This window comes from Microcaecilia unicolor, chromosome 4, assembly GCF_901765095.1.
Source record: "Microcaecilia unicolor chromosome 4, aMicUni1.1, whole genome shotgun sequence".
NCBI lineage: Eukaryota > Metazoa > Chordata > Amphibia > Gymnophiona > Siphonopidae > Microcaecilia > Microcaecilia unicolor.
Genome location: NC_044034.1, coordinates 89,276,409 through 89,300,469, shown reverse-complemented (window position 1 = coordinate 89,300,469; position 24,061 = coordinate 89,276,409). Strand labels below are relative to the sequence as shown.

Sequence of the window (24,061 nt, the reverse complement as noted above, 5' to 3'; positions counted from 1 at the left end):
TTTTGGTTTTGAATTCTGCACCTAAACCAGCCTGAAATCGGCAGTGAATTTTCGGCTGAAAATGAAAATCTACTCCGCCCCCGGGCCACCTGACCTTCCCAGGCTTACCTTACGAAATCGTGGTGGTCTAGTGGTGTTTTCAGGGGCTGGAATGAAGCCCCCTCATTCCTGCCAAGTATAACTTCTCCTTCAAAATGGCTTCCAGGACTGGAGATTGGAACCGGCATAAGCAGGAGCAATCTCAATATGGCTGCAGGGACCGCCCATGGCAGTATTGTGAGACTGCCGCTGGAAGTCCTGGAAGCCATTTTGAAGGAGTCAGCCATGTGTAGGAGTGAGTGGGGCTCGTTCCTGTGCCCACTACCCACCAAGGTCACGGTAGACCTCAGAAGGGGCTGCCGCCGAGGGGGAGGCACTTTTTGTTCAGGGGGTTGGGGCCAGTTTTGTTTTCATCTTCCGTTTCAGCCAGCCAATTTCGGTCACAGGTCCTGGTTTTGGTCGGGCTTTAATGCATATTTATCACGTGCATATTCATTGTGGGTATCCTGAAAATCTGAATGACTGGGTGTGTCCTGACGACTGAGTTGAGAACCACTGAGCTAGAATTACTAACATGCGTTACTCTAATTACTTAATGTTACCCTAATTACTTAATGTGTTAATTACACATTAAGTAATTAGGTCCCAATGGATAAAATAGGACCTGCAATATAATAATGTGTGTTAATGGTGATAGCTCATGTTAGTAACTGTAGATGACAGTGCTGGATTTAACAACAGACACGGAACAGGAGAAAAGCTTTAGGAAATCAGGCTCATGTTTACTACCTGCGCCTTTATGTCCCGGTGTAAGACCTTCCTGTCATGAATATGCTTCAGTCCTAAGGAGATCTGCACAAACCAACCGAGGATCTATCATTCAAGAGAGGAAAAATGCACCGTCAGTGCATGAAGGCAACTGCTGTTTCAAGTAGAATTTATAGGAAGCAAACCAGAGGGACAACAAAGGAAAAGTGCAATGGAAAAAAATGGAGCCTCTCCGTCACAGTTATAAGTGTTACTCAATATTGGGGTCCTTGCCCGCATGCAGAATTTTGGTGACTTCAAAGAAAAGAAACATAATCTACAAAAATAAGAAGTAACAAAGACCCTGAATATATTCTTAAAACCCTGGCCCCAGTCAAATACCCAGACTTTGTTCAGAGTTTGTGATTGCAATACAGAATGGTAATTGTTTTGGGGGTTTTTTTTTGTCACATTCAGGTAACCTAGGTATTTCACTGTCCCTAGAAGGCTCACAATCTACGTTTATACCTGACACAATAGAAGGGTAAGTGACTTGCTCATTATTACAAGGAGCCACAGAGGGATTTGAACTGGGAATCCCTGACTCTCAGCACTGTTCCAACCATTAGGCTACTCCTCCATTTACTCATGTGCAGCTACTATTTTGCAAACCTATATATATACATACAATATGGTGGATTAACAACAGAGCCCTCAATCCTTATTTATTTTCAGACTGAAGGAGGAAATAAGTGCGGGGGAATAAGAGGCAAGAATTCATTTAATCCCTCCTGTAAAGGGTTGGCCCAAACAAGCACTTTTTTTTTTTTTTTTTACAAATCTACACATTCAAATTCAAATCAGTTCTTGTGTACTGCTAATATCCCCTTTCCAGGGTTCAGTGCAGTTTACAATCTAGGTGAGACAAAAGCAGATAGTGTTAGCGTGAGGTATGAGAAAATTAGATATCATTGATGTAATGTAAGAGATCAGAAATATTATAAAAAAGGATAGTGGGTGGTACTAGAAGGTAGAAGTCGTGGAGGGGCATAATCGAACGCAAACGCCCATCTCCATGGGCACCTATCTCCGAGGACGGATATGCGAAGGGGTGGGACAGACCGTATTTTTGAAAAAGATGGGCATCCATCTTTTGTTTCGATAATACGGTTTGTACCAGGCAAATGCATCGCATTTGGGCGGATTTCAGCTGGGCGGTATCGGTTTTCAGCGATAATGGAAACCGAAGCTGCCCAGCTCAAAAACAAACAAATCCAAGGCATTTGGTTGTGGGAGGGGCCAGGATTCATAGTGCACTGGTCCCCCTTACATGCCAGGACACCAACCGGGCACCCTAGGAGTCCATAGCTCCCTTCCCTTGGGTACTGAGCTCCTCAAATCCCCCCAAAACCCACTGCCCACAACTCTACGCCATTACCATAGCACTTATGGCTGAAGAGGGGAACCTAGATGTGGGTACAGTGGGTTTGGGGGCGGTTTGGAGGGCGCCCATTTACCAGCACAAGTGTAACAGGTAGGGGGGGATGGGCCTGGGTCCACCTGCCTGAAGTCCACTGCACCCACTAACAACTGCTCCAGGGACTTGCATACTGCTGTGATGGAGCTGGGTATGACATTTGAGGCTGGCATTCAGGCTGGAAAAAAAGTTTTGAAAGTTCTTTTTTTTGGTGGGAGGGGGTTAGTGACCACTGTGGGAGTCAGGGGAGATCATCCTCGATTCCCTCCGGTGGTCATCTGGGCAGTTGGGGCACTTTTGGGTACAAAAAAGTGACCCAAATTATCACTTCTGGCGCCCTTCTTTTTTCCATTATCGGCCGGAAATAAGCTGGATAATGGATTATTATGAAGCGGTCTTTGGGAAGAGAAAGGTTTTTAGCCTCTTCCTTAGCTGTTTTCTGTTCTGATGGCAATAGGTAGAGTGTTTCATATTTTAACTCCAAGAACGATATTGAGTTGTCTTTTGAAATGATGATGCTAGCATCGGTTGTTCTTTCAGTCTGTTAGACTGGACCAGACATAGCAAAGCGGTGTTAGTCAGCAGTTTAGAGGTGAAATCCTGTAGGATTTGACAAACTAAACAAGCAGCTTTGACCCCGAGTCTTTCTGCTATGGGGAGCCAGTGCAGTTTGTTGAGATGAGTTGAAACACTGGTATATCTATTTAATCTGTATATAGTAGTCTAGCAGCTGCAAACTGTATGATATGCAGTTTTTTCTGATATTGACACAATGTCAAGAAATAGACCATTACAGTAATACAAGTGAGGTAGGACTAACATTTGGACTAGTAGTGCAAAGGCCTTTTGGTCGAAGAATGATCTGACTAGACGTAGCTATCTCATTTTGAATAGTGTTTTCTTCTATAGCTGGTTAAGATGGGAAAACAAGGTGAATGAAGAATCAAGCAAGACCCCTAGTACTCTGGTTTCAGACTCAACTGTAAAGCTTTGACCACTGGACAAAGATATTGATGATGGGACCTTAACTCCCTGATTTTGGAACCATAGGATCTTGGTTTTTTGCGCATTCAATTTCAGCTTATTGGTCATGGCCCATGTGCTGACAGCAGTCATGCCATGCTCTACCAACTGAGTTGGGTCTTTGTTTGATGCTGTCACTGGTAAGAGAAGCACGATGTCATCCGCGTATGATAATACTAGTTCATTAAGACCCAGGTGTATTGAGGCAAGGGATGACATAAAGAGATTGAACAGGGTAGTGAGAGGGGAGATCCCTGAAGGACCCTGCAGTTAGAAGACCAGTAGTTGGAAAGTTGGTTGTTTTGCTTGACAGAATAGCTTCGATTTGAAAGGAATTCACAGAACCATTTGAGCACAGTCCCTGTTAGTCCTATCTGATCCAGGCATTTGAGTAGCAATGTGTGATCTACCACATCAAATCCTGCTAAAATATCAAATTGGAGCAAAATTATATCACATGTATATGAAATAATACAATGAAAAACAATAAATAATAGAACACAGTTCTTATATACATATAGAGTAGATTAAAAACGAAAAGAACATAATGCATGGACATCTCTAAAGTTTAGCGCACCCTAAATATTAGCACACGCTAAAAACACTAGTGCATCTTAGTAAAAGAGGCCCTTAGAGCATTAAAGATACATGCTGAGTCAGACTTTCTCGTGATGCTATGTCAGGGAAACCTAAAGAAATAACACCTTAGTGTAGATATTCATAACTATTTAACTGGACAGGAGAGACTTAACTGGATATTACCACTAAATATTAGCAGAGACCACCACAGCACTATCTGGTTAGTGCCGGGGGCGGAATCAGGGCAATCCCCAAAGTTATCCAAGCACCACCAATATTCAGTGTCAGATAACTATCCTGGCAAGTAGGACCACATATATATAGCAGTGCTAACTTACCCAGGGAGCTATCCAGGTGCTGGCACCGAACATTGCTGGGAGCCAGATATAACTTTCAGGAGCAATAGAGTGGTTGGATATTTAAGGCCAGGTCCCAGATTAGGCCTTGCATTGAATAACCGAGTCAAATTCAGCCCACGATAGTTGGCTTGTTTAAAATCGTTGACCACCACCAGCTGAAAATCGGGGCTTACTTATTTAAACATTTGTTATACCATCATATTGTCATAAGGACATCAAGGTGGTTTACAAACCCAAAATTGATAAAAACGTGACTAAAAACAAACAATACACCACAACACAAATGAAGCAAAAATACACAGGGAAAGCAAGAGAGGAAAAAAACTAATTAACAAATGAATCACAAGCCTTTGTGAAAAACCAAGTCTTCAAAGCCTTCTTAAATTTAGGTCTGGAAACAATACATCTTAAATCAGAAGGAAGATGATTCCATAAAGAAGGGGCACAGCAGCAAAGAGCTTTTCCATGAGAAGTGATATGCCAGACCTGGGTCATAGATGGAATGACAAAACGATTAGCAGAGAAAGATCTCAAAGAATGACTAGGATGGTACGGGATCAGAAGAGACGACAAATCAGGAGGAATCAGGGGTATTACCCTGATTTCTCATATCAAATGACATAATTAAGGAAACTGATTTATTTGACTGAACCTAGTAAATATCTCCCTGCTGCTAGTTTAGAGGCTGTCCTATAAACAGAGTAGGCAGTACTACACAGACCTGCAGAAAAGCAGTTTTTCTCTTCTGAAATGCTAAATTGTGTTTACAGGACACAGTATGAGTTAGTTACAACACTTTGCAGCACCACTAATACCATTTTGAACCTGGGGGGAAAACACTCACTGTAAATTATATTGGTTTACTTAGTAAAGAACTAGGGGGTCCTTTTACTAAGGTGTGCTGAAAAATGGCTTGCGGTAGTGTAGGTCCGGGTTTTGGGTGTGTGCCGACCCATTTTTCAGCGCACCTGTAAAAAAAAGGCTTTTTAAACATTTTTTTCCGAAAATAGACTTGCGGCAAAATCAAAATTGTTGCACTTTCATTTTGGATCTGCGACCTTACCGCCAGCCATTGACCTAACGGTAAAGTCTCACACGGTAACCGGGCAGTATTGACCTGGGTGTGTCCGATATGCACGTCCAAAAATAACAATTATTTTTTGGCTGCGCATATCTGACGCATGCCAAAAATGAAATTACCACAAGAGCCACGCGGTAACTGCATTTTGGCGCATGTTAGGTGCGCATAGATGCTTACTTGGCTTAGTAAAAGGGCCCCTAGACTAGCAGTTTTACCACAAAAATGACATTAACAGTGAATAGTACATCATAATTAAAATGGAATGATGTCTGCCAGAGAAAAGGAAACAATTATAAATATGAAAAGGTTAGTCCAGTTTAATGTATTCCACATCTCAAGGCACTGATTTTCATTTGTAATACAGCATTCTTTAGAAAGCAGGCCTTTACCTGATCCTCATTAAGCAGCACGCCACGCTGCATATTAATTCTTCTCATCAGATCACCCCCGTCACAGTACTCCATCACGATACATAGCTTGTTTTTCTCTGTAAAGAAATTGCTCAATTAGAAGGCTATTTTAAACCTCAAGAATTTCACAGTGCTCTATTAGCACTTCCTAGATAAGTTTTTCCACTTGCAGTGGACACTGTAAAACATAAATAAATAAATAACACGCCACCACCGTCACCCTGAACCAAAATATATTAGAATTTAATTTAAAAGTAATTTAATGACAGACTATTAAAAAACTTCAAACAGAGATCACGTGATGCCTTAGAGGGGAGCGGCAGCAGGTTGTTCTAGCTCTTGGGCCCTCTCCCGGTCTCCGTGAACCCCCGGGGCAGAAATGTAAAGAGGAAGAATAAAATCATCACACAAGAGTAGCGAATGCTTTATGGATTCCTTTGTCACCAGAGCAGAGCCCGGAATGTCAAGCAAAGCGGGGAAAAAAGAGCAAGCAAAGATGCGAGGGCAGGCGGAATCCAAGATGGCGCGGAGCCCTGACCCGGAGCCGCAACTGTTCAGTGAGTCACAGATGCAGCAGATCACGGCGGCAATACGCGGAGTGGTGGAGCCTCAGTTTGCCCAATTAGCAGAGAAAATGAATATAATAGAGAAAGCACTGGATGAAACAGCGCGCCGCACGGGAGACCTAGAAAAGCGGGTAGCGGAAACAGAGGAGCGAGAAAACGCCATGGAGGCCTCAGTGCGAGAACTTCAAAAAACAGTGCAAAAACAAAGCCAAATTATCGATGACTTGGAGAATAGGTCCCGCCGCGCTAATATAAGAATAGTAGGATTCCCTGAAACAGTGCCCGATCAATCACTGAGCACAGTATTGGAACGTTGGCTGAGTGCGGACTTGGCGCTAACAGACAGCATGGGGAAATTATGCTTCGAACGTGCACATCGGCTAGGGCGAAGGCAAGATGGCAACATGCGGCCCCGAGTAATTATAGCCAAGGTACATAACTTTATACATAAAGTAGAAATTTTGAGAGGGGCACAGCAAAAAAGGGACAGTTTGTGCTATGACGGCAAACCGGTCAAAATCTTTCAGGACTATTCACTGGCATTGCAACAATGTCGCAAAGAATTTACCCCAATATGCAGCGCATTGTTTGCCAAAAAAGATAAGTTTATGCTAATATACCCGGCAACGTTAAAAATTCTATCCAAAGGGAAATGGCATGCCTTTACATCGGCCCGGGAAGCTGACAACTTTCAGCGCACGATGCATATCAAAACAGAATCTCCGGAGAGAGTGCCTTAGAACCGCTGAAGAGAGGCAAAGGGAAGATGGCCGCCTTAGACCATAAACAACTGGAGTGCAGGTTGTGCACAAATAGTTGGATTGTGCGGATCCCTCACAAGGCGATAACGAGCAAGATCCTAGAAACTAATATTTTGGATATCTGATAAAAATGACTAGCAGTAGAGAAAGGACTTGCAAGCATCTGAGCGGTACAATGCATAAGGTGATGATAAATGGTATACAGCCTAGTTAAATGATAATTTGATGTAAACTAAACTGAGTTGCATAGTTAAATGTTAACAGTTACATGATATATAAGAGTGTGAAATGAGTGTGATGAAGAAAGCGGGGGGGGGGGGGAGACCGGGGGGGGGGGGGGAATATCACGGTGATTACTGATTTCCTCGATGCAGAGGGGAGAAGAAGAGGGTGTTTTGTGGGGAGTGGAGATCCCATCAAAGGGAATAGAAGGGTATAAAGGGGAAGGTAAGGGGGGAGGGAGGGGGCAGGGAAGGGAAGGAGGGGGTAAGCGAGTAATACAAATCCAGACAAAGACACTTAAGATATGGAACCTTTTCCAACAGGCACACAAAACAAACACACAGCAAGAGACAATGACCTACATAAAGAGACGAGCGGAGATACGAAGGGGGGACGGGCGAGGCTGGGCGCCTGGCCTCCATCAAAATAATTTATCGAGGGAAAGAGATAGTGAGATCGTGAATGGCGGTTAGGACAGTAAGATTTACAACATGGAATGTAGGTGGCATTTCATCACCTATCAAACGTGCAAAAGTTCTAACCGCTCTACATAGAAAGCAAACCGATATAGCATGTGTGCAAGAAACACACTTGTCCGAAGAAGAACACAACAAACTGCAGAGGAATTGGGTGGGGGAGGTACACGCCTCCCCAGCAGATGGACGCAAGGGAGGGGTGGCAATCCTAATTCGTAAAGGAATAGCTGCAAAAACAGAATTGCTAATGTCAGATCCCAAAGGGAAATACGTATTAATCCATTTATGGCTACAGGGAAGAGAAATACTACTGTTAGCATTATATGGGCCCACTACTGGAGACCAGAACTTTTATAATGACTTGGTGCAGTTATGTAGGCCATACCGGTCATTAAAACTGATGATAATGGGAGATTTCAATTTGATTGCACAACCAGTGGAGGACTGCTCTGTGCCAGGCCTGGCACATAGGGGGGGGCCTAGGGCGAGAACCTTGTCCAATTTTATGAGAAGTTTAGAATTAGTGGATACTTGGCGGGCACTACATCCGGGCCAGAAAGATTTTACTCACTTGTCCAGGGCACATGGGACCTATTCAAGGCTAGATTATATATTAGTGGCACGCACGCTGTTCCCGGAGGTGCGATCAGTAGAGATAGGGGTGGCAGACATATCTGATCATGCGATGGTATGGCTAGACCTGGAGGCGCCATACTATCAGCAGCAGGGGAGGGGATGGAGATTCCCAACATACTTGTTTAAAAATCCAGAGTTTGCGAAATATATAAAAGTAAAATGGGAGGAGTATGAAAAATTCAATGAATCACATAAAGACAACCCTACCCTGTTTTGGGCAACAGCGAAAGCGGTACTGAGGGGAGAGGTAATGGCATACATACATGCAAGAAATAAGAACATTTCTAAAGCAGTCCTGGACCTAGAAAAGAAATTGATAATAGCAAAGAAGAAACTAATTAGGTCACCGACGAAGGCACATAGAGAGAACATGCATGTGATACAGGTGTCCTTAAATTCCCTGTTACATGAAAGGGCAACGAGAGGGATGATTTATAATAAATACAAGCTTCAGAGATATGGGAACAGGGTGGGACCCATGCTAGCTAGATTGGTCAAAACTTGGGGAGACAAGGGAGTGATAACGGCAATGAAGGACAGACACGGTCACATACAACATAAGACACCGAAGATAGCGGATCTCTTTCAGCAACATTTTACAAACTTGTATGGGGCCCCGGAGGGAGGAGATGGGGCGACCCTAAAAAACTATTTAGCAAAGGTAAAATTGCCAACTCTGACCGAACAGGAGCTAGAATTGCTAAATGCTCCTATTTCAGGGAAGGAACTGCAGGAGGGGGTGAAAACATTAAAGTTACACTCTGCTCCGGGGCCTGATGGTCTGACAGGAGAATTTTATAAATTATTAAAAGATAAGATCACGGGCCCCTTGGTCACTTATTATGATCAGGTAATAGAAAGAGGGCGGTTTCCTAAGTGGTCGAATGAAGCGCTGATCATTGTACTCAAAAAGCCTGGTAGGGAGGAGAACCTCCTAGATTCATACAGGCCGATATCATTAATAAACTTGGACCTTAAATTACTAGCAAAAATTATGGCTTCCCGACTAGCACAGATACTGCCTCGGTTAATCAGTGTGGAACAGGTGGGCTTTGTCAAAACACGACAGATAGTGGGGAATGTTAGGAGGTTATTACTGGGTATGGCGGCTTGTCAGATACAAGATAGCCAGTCCCTGGCTGTAAGTATAGACGCAGAAAAAGCTTTTGATAAGCTACGATGGGACTTCTTATTTAAAGTTCTTCGGGTGATGGGCTTCGAGGGGTGGTTTATGCAGGCCTTACGACTTCTATACACGGACCCCTCAGCAGCGATACTCATTAATGGGATCAAAACACAGGCATTTCCTATTGCAAGAGGTACACGTCAGGGATGTCCCCTGTCCCCACTGTTGTTCATTTTGTCTTTGGAACCGCTAATTAGAATTATACAAGAAACAGAGGGGATTCAAGGGGTAGAGTTGGGGGGAGGAACAATAAAGACGTTGGCATTTGCAGATGATTTACTGGTTCTGATACAACATACACAGACATCACTGCCTAGGCTGTTAAGCGCAATACAAGAGTACGGGGAACATTCAGGATTTCAAATGAACATACAGAAAACAAAGGCACTACTAGTGCATGGAGAAGCGACGGGTGAAAGGACAAGGGGACTCACAATATTGAACAAAGGGGAGCCACTTAAATATTTAGGAGTATACATTATGCAAGATCTGACTAAGTTGTATGAAATGAATGTGAACAGATTAATGAGTGACACAATTGATCGTCTGAGGGCATGGCAAAGATACCCCCTCTCCCTAATGGGCCGTATAGCATTGTACAATATGACAATCATACCCCGCTGGCTATATGTGTTTCAGGTTCTTCCGTTGTACCTTTCCTGCAAGGATGAAAAACGACTTAATAGACAGCTCCAAAAATTTTTATGGAACGGGAAAAAGCCTAGAACCCCCCTAACTGTTTTGCAAACACCAACAGAATATGGTGGTTTGGGGTTATTGAGCATACGACAAATCACGATAGCTAGTGGAATGAGACATATCACAGATTGGTATAGAGCATCGCAGGACTTTACAGCAACACAAATTGAACTAGAACTTACTGGGAAAGTACACTTTAGCTACTTACTTCATGAAACGGGAGGCCCTGCTCCACAAGAACTAGTATGCACATCAATTCTACCAACAGCCAGGAAGTATGACGGTGGATATGTGGACTACACAGGTTTTCGGCAAGGGCCACGCCGTTTCTCACCATTTGTGGAAACCCAGCTTTTCCCCCAGGGGATATGTATTATTCCTTTAAGAGATGGAGACAGAAAGGGATTCGCTATCTACACCAGATCTTGACAGAGGAGGGCCGACTACAATCATTTGTGGACTTACAACATACTTATGGACTACCAAACACAGATTTGTTTTATTACCATCAATTGAAGCATTATACTGAAAGCCTGAAATGGCAAAACCTGGCTGAGGATGTGCAGGAAGAGATTGCATCAGCATACTCATTGACTGCTCAGCAGAAAGTCCCTCTTTCAGCACATCATAGACATATAAGAGACACGGCAAGAGAGCTAAACTATATACAATTGGCTCAGGCATGGTCTAGGCATCACGGTACCCATAGAAAGCTTTACAAATCATATAAAAGCAATGAGAAGGTCCACCAGCTTTACATGGTGCTGGGAAATACAATATAAGGTGGCGCTGAGAATGCATATAGCACCACGGAGAGCTTTCCATATGGGGTTGTCCCCGGCGGGGGAATGCCCAAAATGCAATGTGGTGGGGGCAACCCTAGGACACATGTTTTGGACATGTTCACACATAACCCAGTTCTGGAGGATACTGTCACGAAGAGTTTCCCAGATGTGGGGAGTGCAGTGGAACCTGGACTGCATGATATTATTCGATCATATAAACTCTTCAGCACGGGCACCTAAAGGGTTTACGGATTTTGTGAAAAGGGCCATAATAGTAGCAAAAAAGGTGATTTTGTTGGAGTGGTTGTCAAGACAGGCACCCACGGTGCCTCAATGGAGAGCCCAGATGATACACTTAATGCGAATGGAAAGATTAGAAACAACCAACATGGAAACAACGAGAGGACAACAATTTCAGCAGAGATGGGCTGCTTTTTGGCAGACCTTAACGCCAACAGCAAGAGGATATCTTTTGAACATTTAAGGTCAGAGACAAAGGAAAAGGAAAGTGCCTTAGAAAGGACTGGAATAAAGGTATTAGAAAAGGGAGTATGGGGGGGGGGGGAGGGGAAGGGAGGGAAGAATATAATACAAAATGACAACTGTACAATGTGACCACAATGTATTGTTATTAGAAATTGAGGAAGAACCATGTTAGATATAGGATATGAGTTGTGTTCTTGTTATGGTTGCAATAAAAATGATTGAACATAAAAGTAATTTAATTCTGGTATTTGTAAGCTGCCTATCCAAACAAGTGCTCAAGGCAGAAACGCATTTAGAAAAATAGTCAACAAATGGATGCAAAAAAAAAAGTATAAAAATATGCATGATAAAATAATCACAAGCATATAAAAGCCTAAAGGTAAGAATTATAAAAATTTAAAAGCATAGTGCAACAATAACACCACAAAAGATGATAATATTTTTAAAAAACAAATTATATTCTTAGGGGTTTAGTAAAGTGTGGTTAATTTTTGCACTTACTGCAGGTTAGGAGCAAAGATTAATGTATACTTAATGCAAAACCTGTTGAATTATTATTAGGGGTGTGGCCAGCATGCCCTCCACAATTACCGTACAGAAAATTTCTTTTCTACGTTTTACATTTATTTGAAACTAGTAAAAGAGGCCCGTTTCTGAGCAAATGAAACGGGCGCTAGCAAGGCTTTCGTCAGCAACACCCCCCCTGCCAATCCCTTTGTTGTTGTGGCATAGCTCCGCCTTCCACGTCATGACGTTTGATGCGAGGGCGGAGCCCGTAGCAATTCCCGCCCCCCGCCTCCCTCTCTGCCAACCCCTTCGTTGTTCTGCCATTCCTCCGCCCTCGAGGGCGGGGCCCGGAGCGATTTTGGTGGCTTCACCATCATGAACCTTCGAACCTTTTTGAAGGAAGTCAGGGCTTGGCTTCACTGACGTCACTGTCTTCAGAACGTTGAGGGTGAGTTTTATATATATAGATTAGCATAGAAGCATGTGGAGGGCAATTCTATAAAAAGAAGGCTCTCAGCCTAGTCTCCACTGGTCAGGCAAGGAAGCTGCACAGACACTCCTGGCAAATATTGAAATGGATGGTCTTGTAAGTAACTGAGATCCATCTTACTTAGGATCTTGAAAGTTACAATTAGAAATACGATCAAAGACATCTGTGGCAGCTCTGGCCTTCACATTTATTTTGCTGCTTGCTAGCTTCAAACCATCCTAGGATCAGTTGATCCAACAGGGAAGTCTTGTGTGTCTCCAATAACTTTAGCTTATTAAGTACAGATTTGCCTTCAATGGTTCCAAGACAACAAACCTTCAAATGAAGCATAGAAAGTAACAATATTTGGGTGCTTCATCTTGGCCAACAGAGTAACCTCCTTACGAGATGCTTCTTTTTCTTTTAATGGCATCTAAAAAAAAATACATTGTTTTCAGTCTGATTACATTTCATCTGTAGTAACCATCATGCATTTTTCAGGGATGGAAGAACTTGGATGAGTCTCATACTTCCATGATGCATACAGTATGTGCAGTAGCGTGGTGAACAGACAAAATTACTTCAAGTAGCTAACTAATCAAGGGCAACAACTATATATATATATATGTACTGTGCATGGAGTATTTGGCCTAGCTTTTCTTCTTCGTAGCACTTCCAGCTGAAACAGCTCCAGCCTCTACTGGGCTATGGCACCATGAACATTCACCATAACCTTTGGATTTTTCCTATATTATATATCTTCCTCCCAACACACACAGCCCAATCATTATGTTCAGTCAGGAGACATGCACCTGGACTTCTTTTAGAACCCTGCCTTTATGGGCCTTAAAGATGGCCAGTAGGTGTCACCGTTGCACAATAACTATGGTTCCCTGCCCCCTGGGTACATGAATGCTACCTCCAGGGCATCTACAGCCAATCCAAGAAATGGAAGATCTGACCCAGAATTTAACTTTTAAGTCCATGTCATATTAAACAAAATGGCTGTGTAAAAATACCAAGTTGCAAAGAATTTAAGTCAATGTGAAACAAGCTCATAAATCTCTGATCTGCAGGAAATAGAAGTACTTACAGTGGGGGAAATAAGTATTTGATCCCTTGCTGATTTTGTAAGTTTGCCCACTGACAAAGACATGAGCAGCCCATAATTGAAGGGTAGGTTATTGGTAACAGTGAGAGATAGCACATCACAAATTAAATCCGAAAAATCACATTGTGGAAAGTATATGAATTTATTTGCATTCTGCAGAGGGAAATAAGTATTTAATCCCTCTGGCAAACAAGACCTAATACTTGGTGGCAAAACCCTTGTTGGCAAGCACAGCGGTCAGACGTCTTCTGTAGTTGATGATGAGGTTTGCACACATGTCAGGAGGAATTTTGGTCCACTCCTCTTTGCAGATCATCTCTAAATCATTAAGAGTTCTGGGCTGTCGCTTGGCAACTCGCAGCTTCAGCTCCCTCCATAAGTTTTCAATGGAATTAAGGTCTGGTGACTGGCTAGGCCACTCCATGACCCTAATGTGCTTCTTCCTGAGCCACTCCTTTGTTGCCTTGGCTGTATGTTTTGGGTCATTGTCGTGCTGGAAGACCCAGCCACGACCCATTTTTAAGGCCCTGGCGGAGGGAAGGAGGTTGTCACTCAGAATTGTACGGTACATGGCCCCATCCATTCTCCCATTGATGTGGTGAAGTAGTCCTGTGCCCTTAGCAGAGAAACACCCCCAAAACATAACATTTCCACCTCCATGCTTGACAGTGGGGACGGTGTTCTTTGGGTCATAGGCAGCATTTCTCTTCCTCCAAACACGGCGAGTTGAGTTCATGCCAAAGAGCTCAATTTTTGTCTCATCTGACCACAGCACCTTCTCCCAATCACTCTCGGCATCATCCAGGTGTTCACTGGCAAACTTCAGACGGGCCGTCACATGTGCCTTCCGGAGCAGGGGGACCTTGCGGGCACTGCAGGATTGCAATCTGTTATGTCGTAATGTGTTACCAATGGTTTTCGTGGTGACAGTGGTCCCAGCTGCCTTGAGATCATTGACAAGTTCCCCCCTTGTAGTTGTAGGCTGATTTCTAACCTTCCTCATGATCAAGGATACCCCACGAGGTGAGATTTTGCGTGGAGCCCCAGATCTTTGTCGATTGACAGTCATTTTGTACTTCTTCCATTTTCTTACTATGGCACCAACAGTTGTCTCCTTCTCGCCCAGCGTCTTACTGATGGTTTTGTAGCCCATTCCAGCCTTGTGCAGGTGTATGATCTTGTCCCTGACATCCTTAGACAGCTCCTTGCTCTTGGCCATTTTGTAGAGGTTAGAGTCTGACTGATTCACTGAGTCTGTGGACAGGTGTCTTTCATACAGGTGACCATTGCCGACAGCTGTCTGTCATGCAGGTAACGAGTTGATTTGGAGCATCTACCTGGTCTGTAGGGGCCAGATCTCTTACTGGTTGGTGGGGGATCAAATACTTATTTCCCTCTGCAGAATGCAAATAAATTCATATACTTTCCACAATGTGATTTTCCGGATTTAATTTGTGATGTGCTATCTCTCACTGTTACCAATAACCTACCCTTCAATTATGGGCTGCTCATGTCTTTGTCAGTGGGCAAACTTACAAAATCAGCAAGGGATCAAATACTTATTTCCCCCACTGTAGCTATTAAAGTTCAAGCAGTGATCAGCTTGCTGGATTCAAACAGCACCCGACTTTTAAAGTATTGTCACAATTTAATTGCAGAAAAAAAGACACTTAAAAATTTGTGGAATTAGTAGCCCTATGATAGAAATCAAACACTGACAAAATCTGCAAACATCGTTTTGTCACAGTGTTTAGACCAAGGTATATCACTTTGCTTTCTGAGAGCTCTTTTCCATTTAGCAAAAATCTACATTTCTAGCAGTACTACTGCTTAGAGTAGAATAGGCTATTGTCAAACTATAGTTAGTATTAGATTACCAGAAATTGGCTAATAGCCTTTATTGAAGTAAATTATTTTGGCGGTAAGGACTCCCCGCTGCATGGCCATGCGGTAAGATTTATCTCACCATGTAGCCATTTTTTTTTTTTTTTGGGGGGGGGGGGGCTTTTACCAGCTGCAGAAAAAACAGCCCTGGCATACGGGAAAATGGCCCCCACTGCCATCGCAGGGCCCTTTTCCCACAGTTTGGTAAAGGACTCCCTATGAACCAAAGTTTTAAGCTGAAAATTCATCTTTATTTAGGAGCTTAAAAGTTATGCTCAAAATTTTAGGCCTGTCATTCATTTGCTTAGATTTAAGAGCCTAAATTTGTGATTCTAGTGCTGAAAATCAGTGTTAAGCTCCCAACTTTTTTTCTCTCCCTAAATCTTTCCCCTGTTACTACCCACTTTTAATGCTCCAAAATTTAGGAGTTTAGGACTAGATTCTATATATGGTGCCTGAAAAATCCGCACAAAACAAATACTCCTAGGCATACTTTATAGAATAAGCCTAAAATTCCATGTGGATTACAGAATACATCGAGCACACATCCATGCAATTAAATGTAGTCGCAGTTATTTTGCCGTAAATGCCAATGCCTAAATTAGGCGTGGACCGGGTGTATTCTATAACAAAGCATATAGATTTTAGGAACACTCATGGCCATGCCCTCTTTTCAACTATGTGATTTAGAATTTACACGCATCACATTATAGAATATGCTTACACAGCTGTGAATGTAAATTCGTATTAATGCCAATTAGTGTCAATAATTGCTTAACTGGCAATTAACAGTGCTGATTGGCTTGTTAACTATTAAGGAGGTCTTTTACTAAAGCTTAGCTCGAGTTACCTTTAGCAGAGCCCATTTTATTCCTATGGGCCCTGCTGCAGATAGCTCGAGCTAAGCTTTAGTAAAAGACCCCCTAAGATGTGCACACAAATCCAGAATACAACCAGATTTGCGCACACAACTTAAGTCACGCTATATAGAATCCAGGGGTTAATGAATAAAGTTATGCACTCAGCCCTAGTAAATTTCCAAAGAGGCCAATTTATGAGCATAACTCTCAAAGGGGTCCTTTTACCAAACTGTGGTAAATTTGCCCTTAGAACTCCCTTATGTGGGTTTTTCCATGTGCTAAGGCCATTTTTACAGCAGTAAAATGGCCGATTTTCTGTTTTTCCTATTAATGGGCATGAGCTAATGTTGCCATTAGCGGGCAGCCATTAAAAAATATCAGTGAGTGAGCACTTACCAACATCTATTTTGTAGGCAGTAAGGTTTCACGCGCTAATCCAGTGCTAATCAGTTAGTGCGTGGTAATGTAGCTGCACTGATTAGCACAGAAACACCTACTCTTCGCCCCCAGACATGCCCCCTCTGTGATAAAATTAAAACTTTTAGCATGTGTTTTGTGTGCGCAGATCAGGAACTTACTGCAGGACACCTGAGTGCATCCTGTTGTAAGCCCTTTTAAGCTGTAGTAAGCATGTGCTACTGCTTACCACAGCTTAGTAAAAGGACCCCAAAGTTAGGAACATACCACCCGATTTTCAGACCGCCCGCGGTTTGCACTAAACCCGGATATTCAATGCCAGGTTGTTTCCGGTGACCGGCACTGAATATCCGATTTAACTTTGGCCAGTCCGACTTTAACCGGCCAAGCTGATATTCAGCGCTGGCCCGTTGAAGTCAGACCAGCCAAAGTTATTCCACCTACTGCGGTGGCCAAATATGGCCACCGAACTTGGCCAGCCTGCCTTTAAAAATCGGCGGATAGTCTGTTATATTGTGCAATATAACCGGCTATCTTTAAGCTGCTAACCAGCGATATTTAGTACCGGATAGCCAGCTATCCGGCGCTGAATACTGATGGATAACTGCCTAAGTGCCATTTTAGCAGCCATTTTCTTTTAAGTATCAGATAGATAGATCCTTTTTATATCAGGAGCCCAGCAGTAGTTTCAGTTTTCCCACGCACCATTTCCAGTGCTACAAACTACATTTGTATTTTCTAGCACTTGGGGTGTGCCCAGCAGTAATTGGACAGTGTGCAGCGCTGCCCAATTACTGCCGGAGCCCTCTCCTAAATAGGAGGCAGTAAGGGCACCAGAAATAAATGGCCACACAAGAATTTCATAATTACCACATAATAATAATTACCGCATAGCCATTTACTGGCCCTTTTCTAAAAGAGGCTTTTCTACCAGCAGCGGTAAAAAGTGGCCTCAGCGCACAGCAATCCCATAGGCCGACGCCATCGCAGGCTACCTTTTACCACTGTTTAGTAAAAGGGCCCCTTAATCTTTTGACCAAGCTTAGGGTATACTTCAGAATTCAGGATTAGTGTGGGTTGGAAAATGACCTTTAACTAGGTCAATTGAGTGTAGACTATTTTATACACCTCCTCTCAGCGATACTCACTGCATACAGTTCCTTGCGTTTACCTTTGTGAAGTTGATTTCCTTGATAACACATTGATGGTTATCAGATTTCCTTTTCACCAGGAATGCTTTTCCAAAAGATCCTTCTCCTATCATCTTAATAATATCGTAATTATCCATTATTACTCAGCTTTCCAACACAACCTGAAAATTTAAAAAAGGCAAAAACAAAAGCTGCTTCAACCAGACAATAATTAACAACCACTTACAATGTTTCCTTACAACCACACTTTTGTCCATTTACTCAAGCATTTAAAACTGAAAAACACTCAGTCATGTTACCCCTGGGCTCGTAATATTGTATCCTTTTCAAAATTACATTATCCCACAATTATGTGAGATGCACAATGTTAGATGTTTATTAATTTATTGGGATTTATTAACAGCCTTTATGAAGTTTCAGCCAAGGCGGTGTACAGCAGGTACAGTTTAATATAAAACTTACAATTTTATTAACAGCGCAACAATAGTAAAATAACCAAGATTAAACATAGATATAATAAATAAGGTAAACTTGAAAACAGTAAATTGAAACCTAATAATAGAACCACTGTGAAACAGTATCAAAAATATAAACATTTAACAGCATTGGAATTCAAATACCAGAGATAAAATACAATCTTAGCATAATACTAATGATACACCTAATAAGCATGTATTAGTACATTCAACTAACATAGATATGATGCTAAAGATTTTCTACAAAATGACTTGCCATATAGCAGATACTTTTCTGTTTAGATAAATAATATGATACACTTTGGGAAAACTCAAGCCTTTGATATTGTACTGTACCAAGCATCGCTATGTACCTCATCTAGCTCAACACACTTTTTGTTTTGTTGTTGTTGCAGGAGTAATATAGCAAATAGCAGAAAAAAAAGCTGAAAAGTGTGCATTTGTATTGTCACACAATGACATGTGTCCCCTTCCTCTATTCACAGACTCAGGTATGTCTACGTGGGGGACTCTAGTAGTGAGAGACTTGGGGCTCTGTTTACTAAGGTGCATTAGCATTTTTAACGTTCCTACAATTAGAATGCGTGCTAACCATGTAGGTGCCTATAGGGATATTGTAGGCATGGACATGGTTAACGCGCGTACATGGTTTACACACGTTAAAGATGCTAACGTGCCTACAACGCAGTTTAGTAAACAGGGCCCTTGGTAAAGTATGTCTCAACAGAGCATCAGGAACAATAGGGCCCTTTTACTAAAGAGTGATACAATAATGTACTGTAATATTTGTTTTAAGTCTCTGGTCCAGAACACTCAAGACAGAGAAATAAAAATAATTGCTCAAAATTTGTTTTAGTTAATGTGAGTTATAACAGAGAAAGCTATATTCAGAATCTTTCCTGTTGATTTTTCCTTTTTCAGTTCAATTAAATAACCTGGAATGGTGGATTTTTTAATTTATGTTGCCTTTGGTCAGTTTTGCTGTTTCTACTTCTGAGGAGAGAAGTCACCGGAGTGGAGGAACGAACAAACCTCTACAGTAGACACAACAGGAAAAGAAAAGAGTAGGGTCGTAAATCGGTCTTCCAACAAAAGCACTCATAGGTGAAGTATCAAAAATTATTTAGCAAAACAAGTACACAAAAATAATGCTGCTGAATCCAGTTTCCGAGTCTGACGTCGCTGCACGTTGTACGTGCTCTGAGTCTGACGACCTGCACGTACAACGTGCTGCGACGTCAGACTCGGAAACTGGATTCAGCAGTTTTGAACAGCACGGAGGACGAAGAAGAACTTAAAAGACCTCAGCTCGGCTGGCGGGGGTTGGGGTCCCCCGCCAGCTGAAGGAATATTTTTAAAGGCAGCGGCAGGAGGAAGCGGACCTCGGCTGGCGGGGGTTGGGGTCCCCTGCCAGCAAAGGTAGGTGACGGCAGCGGGGGGGGGGGGTCGGCAATGATGACGACGGCGAAGGGGGGGCTATAACGTGCCCCCTCACTCTGGCTCTGGCCCCCCCCTAACGCCGAAGTTCAGATACGCCTCTGCTTCAAGGCCTTTAAAAGAAATGGCCCAGAGTACTTGAAGAACAGGATCTCCATCTACACACCTTCAAGGTCACTAAGGTCATCCCAAGAAGTTTCCCTAACCCCCTCTCCAAAGGACATCACAAGATGTGATACCCGCAAGCAAGCCTTCTCTGGAGTAGACCCCATGATCTGGAATGTACTCCCTGAAATGCTTCACTTAACACAAGACTATCTCTACTTCAGGACGCAGGTGAAAACTTGGCTCTTCAACCAGGCCTTTAACAGAAGTAAATGACACTGGCTGCACATATTATAGCAGGACATGTTTATCCACTACTACCCTAGCCAAGATAATGCTCAAGCACCTTTCTGACCTCATTTGCAACTCTCTTTAACAACTAGTCCCTCATTTTCTTACTCCTGTTACTCTATCTTATCTATCTATATGTTCCATCTTTGCTTACACCCTATGCTATTTAAAATGTTTTATTGTGTATTGTGTTAGCACTGTACTGTAGCATACTATGCCATACTTTGTATTTTTATTTGAATATTTTTACTGCTGTAATTGTCTATTGCTTATGTTTAACTTATTCTTGATGTACACGGCCTTCCCTTGAGTGAATTTCTTCAAAAAGGTGATAAATAAATCCTAATAAATAAATATTGTAATCTCTAAAAATAAAATGCTCCTTTTTTTGTACTTTTATTGCTTTATCCTTTTATCATACCTAAACCTCCACTACCCAAGCACCAAAGAACTCAAATACAAATCCACCTATGCATCCAGCTTTTCCTATTTAAGTGCACAACTATGGAACGCACTACCAAAAGCAGTAAAAACTATGTTCGACCATCTAAATTTCCAGAAAGCACTAAAGACAGACCTGTTCAGAAGAGCATACCCCACCCACCCAACATAAAAATACCTGGATACCTGCGACACAATGTAACCAAAGACCGTAATGGACATTACCTGACTCTTCCTCTCCAAGTTCCCCCCCAATTGTACCTACCATACATGTACCTCATTCTACCACAATATCACCTTGTATTGTTCATACCTGGTATTTGTTTCAGACCGGAATTGGCTAACGCTGTTAATGGTACTATGTAAGCCACATTGAGCCTGCAAATAGGTGGGAAAATGTGGGATAGAAATAAATAAAATATTCTAATGGGATTGGTTCTGGTCTCTTTTTTTTTTCCATATTCTCCTTGAAAATCTTTCCCTGGGTCTCTTCTATTTTCTGACTCTTTCCCCTGCCTTCTTTCTTTCATTCCCACTATTTCTCTATGAAGTGAAAATTAACTCATCTTTTTCTCCAAGCATCCTCCTCCATTCATTTCTGTGACAAACTACTCATTAAATCTAACCTGAAAAACAGATGAATCTGATCTCCAAGACTCCTGTCCAACACTTGCAATAGCTTGTAACACTGCCGATGAAAATAACCGATCTCCTTTTAAGATTTCGATGTTGTATCTCCAAACATATTGAAAACGCAATAATAGCAAAAGGCAGACATTGTTTCTACTTATAAAAGTAAAGCTGAACTTATCCTGCTCCCAGTGCAGCACCAAGGGTACTGCATTTTCCCAACCACTAGAATCCGTATTGCCTACATTACGCGAAGAGGAAAATTTCTAAAAATTAACCTCAATCTGAACTTTAAATGTATGCAATACGCTAAAACCTTGCAATTAACAACAGGACACATAGCACAGATTAATCTCCCGCACCCCCTCTGGCCCCGCCCGCCTGCCTCTGCCTCCCCGTTACCATGGAGACAGAACGCTGCTCAAACACAGCTCACGCGCTTCCGAGCTTTTCTCTTCCTGACAGACGCGCGACGGTGAGATGCAGGGGCCGAGTGGAACGGAGACCTGCGCTCGGCTTCTGAACGGATGGGCGCGCGCGCTGCCAGGGCTGCAGCAGTGCCCTCTTCACCTGGAGAGTCCGAGGGCAGGGCAGGCTACTTCGGCTGTTGACGAGGCAGAGTTTCCCGGAAGCCGGGGGCGCACCGCTGCATACCGGGACGTGTAGTTCAGCTTAAAAAAAAAAAGGCAGCAACAAAACAAGCACAGCCCCTCTTTAGACTCTAAATTTTAGTTTAGAGTGTTGCAAATTTGCAGCCTTGTTTAAGTGATACAAGCTTAATACACAACATTATTTTTTTTTTTTTGTTACATTTGTACCCCGCACTTTCCCACTCATGGCAGGCTCAATGCAGCTTACATGGAGCAATGGAGGGTTAAGTGACTTGCCCAGAGTCACAAGGAGCTGCCTGTGCCAGGAATCGAACTCAGTTCCTCAGGACCAAAGTCCACCACCCTAACCACTAGGCCACTCTTCTATTGTATTCTAATGAAAAAGGTGCTGAAACTCAAATGCCAAGCCACCCTTGGGGGTGGAGTGATCTCTGAGGGACCCACCCCACAACAGCCAGGCCCCCTGCAACCAGTCACACAGAATCTATGACAAGGCAGATTTGGTGTGTAGAGCCTGAGCTCTTTCATTAAACTTGGGAACCATCAATTTTAGCAGACAATGGAAAAGGTGCTGGTACTCAGTACCCCCCTCAAAAAAAGCCCTGATCCTAACACTATTGGGACAAACTAACCCACAATCCGTGAATCAACTGATTGCAGTTGCTATATGCAAAGATCTCTGTCTGTTTTTCTCTCTCTCCCCAAGCATAGACCACAAAATTAAACACCATAAACATAATGAATTTGACATTAAGCCAGAACTCATTTCACTCAATTATCATCTTCTAGTTACTATGGCAGGTATCAATGCTATTAATTCTATGCATCCCTGCAGACCTAGGCCAAGAGGTTGTGGTGCCATGAACCAACTTTTCCTTTTGTGCCTCAATCTATCTAAGATGATCTAGATTTCTCTTTACCACTTCCTCCTGTTGGTTTTCTCTTAAGGCCTTTTCCAGGATCTTATTTTCATTTTGTTTAGTCTCTTTACCTTCCTCCTTTACTTCTCACTGAGATTGATCCTTCTGTTTGAGCTTGCCCTCCCCCTTCATTGGTTGTAATTTTAGGTATAGCAAGATTTCATTCCTCCTCTGTTAACCAGTTTCCCTCTTTATACCTCTCAGCTCTCCATTTCCTCCATTTACTTCTAGTCCTAGATTCTCCACCTCTCATTCCTTCCCCAGCCTCCTCTTCCCTCACCCCCCCCCCCCTCCTTTCATCCCTTTTCGTATTTCCAGCCTCATCCCTCGCCCCATTCTGCCTTATGTCTTGCTTTCTATCCAGGCTCTCACCACCTCCATTAATTTCTACCCAGGGGCGTAGCTACGTGGGGCCTGGGACCCCCCAGATTCGGCCCTGGCCCCCGCCTACCCTTTTGACCCCCCCTTCCCACCACCGCTAAAACTCCCCCACCACCGGGTACCTGTGCTGCTGGGGGTCCCCAACCTCCGCCAGCCGAAGTCCTCTTCAGCCGGTCTCCAGGCCAGCGCGTTGCTGCAGCTGATGTGGAAGCCTAGGATTCTGTTTCTGTGTGAGTCATCCTGACCTCCTGCATGTTCAACGTGCAGGACGTCAGGATGACTGACACAGAAGAAACAGAATCCTAGGCTTCCACATCAGCTGCAGCAATGCACTGGCCCGGAGACCAGCTGAGGAGGACTTCGGCTGGCGGGGGTTGAGGACCCCCCCCCCCCCAGCACAGGTACCTGATGGCGGTGGGGGACTCGGGGGAGGCTTGGCAGCGGCGGGAAGGGGGGTCAGGAGAGGCGCCGGGGGGGTTAAAGGTGGCGGGGGTCCGCGGTGCCAGGGGGAGCTAAAATGTGCCCCCTCACCTCAGACTCTGGCCACCCTCCTGCCAAAGTCTGGCTATGCCCCTGTTTCTACCCTCCCATATTTCCTTCTAAGACTTGTTCCCCCTCCTTTGTCACTCATCTGCTCCATAATCTGTTCCTTTCAATTGTCTCCCAAAGACTCCAGGTGTTTCAAACCAGCTCCTACTCCCCATATTTCCACACTCATGGGCTGATGATCAGAAGCAAACATGGGCACTAGAGGCCAATAGCGCCATACTAGCACCCGTTTGCTCCCACCTGATGATCAGAGCCGGTGAGCCTGTGTAATAACGCACTTGCTGGCTCT

At 43.3% G+C, this 24,061-nt stretch overlaps 1 protein-coding gene across 4 annotated transcripts in view; it reads right to left on the bottom strand.

Annotated features, from left to right (window-relative positions):
• Positions 1-21,939, bottom strand: part of NEK5 (NIMA related kinase 5) — a 117,006-nt gene extending 95,067 nt beyond the window's left edge. For 3 of the 4 annotated variants that reach the window (XM_030200436.1, XM_030200438.1, XM_030200439.1), the window contains exons 1-5: positions 21,714-21,876; positions 17,952-18,092; positions 12,845-12,941; positions 5,695-5,792; positions 829-912 (exon numbers count right to left, since the gene is read on the bottom strand). In XM_030200436.1, coding sequence (XP_030056296.1) covers positions 829-912; positions 5,695-5,792; positions 12,845-12,941; positions 17,952-18,068 — 396 coding nt within the window. In that variant the 5' untranslated portion in view covers positions 18,069-18,092; positions 21,714-21,876. The other variant, XM_030200437.1, reaches the window with a different exon arrangement.
• Between the last annotated feature and the right edge of the window lie 2,122 nt (positions 21,940-24,061).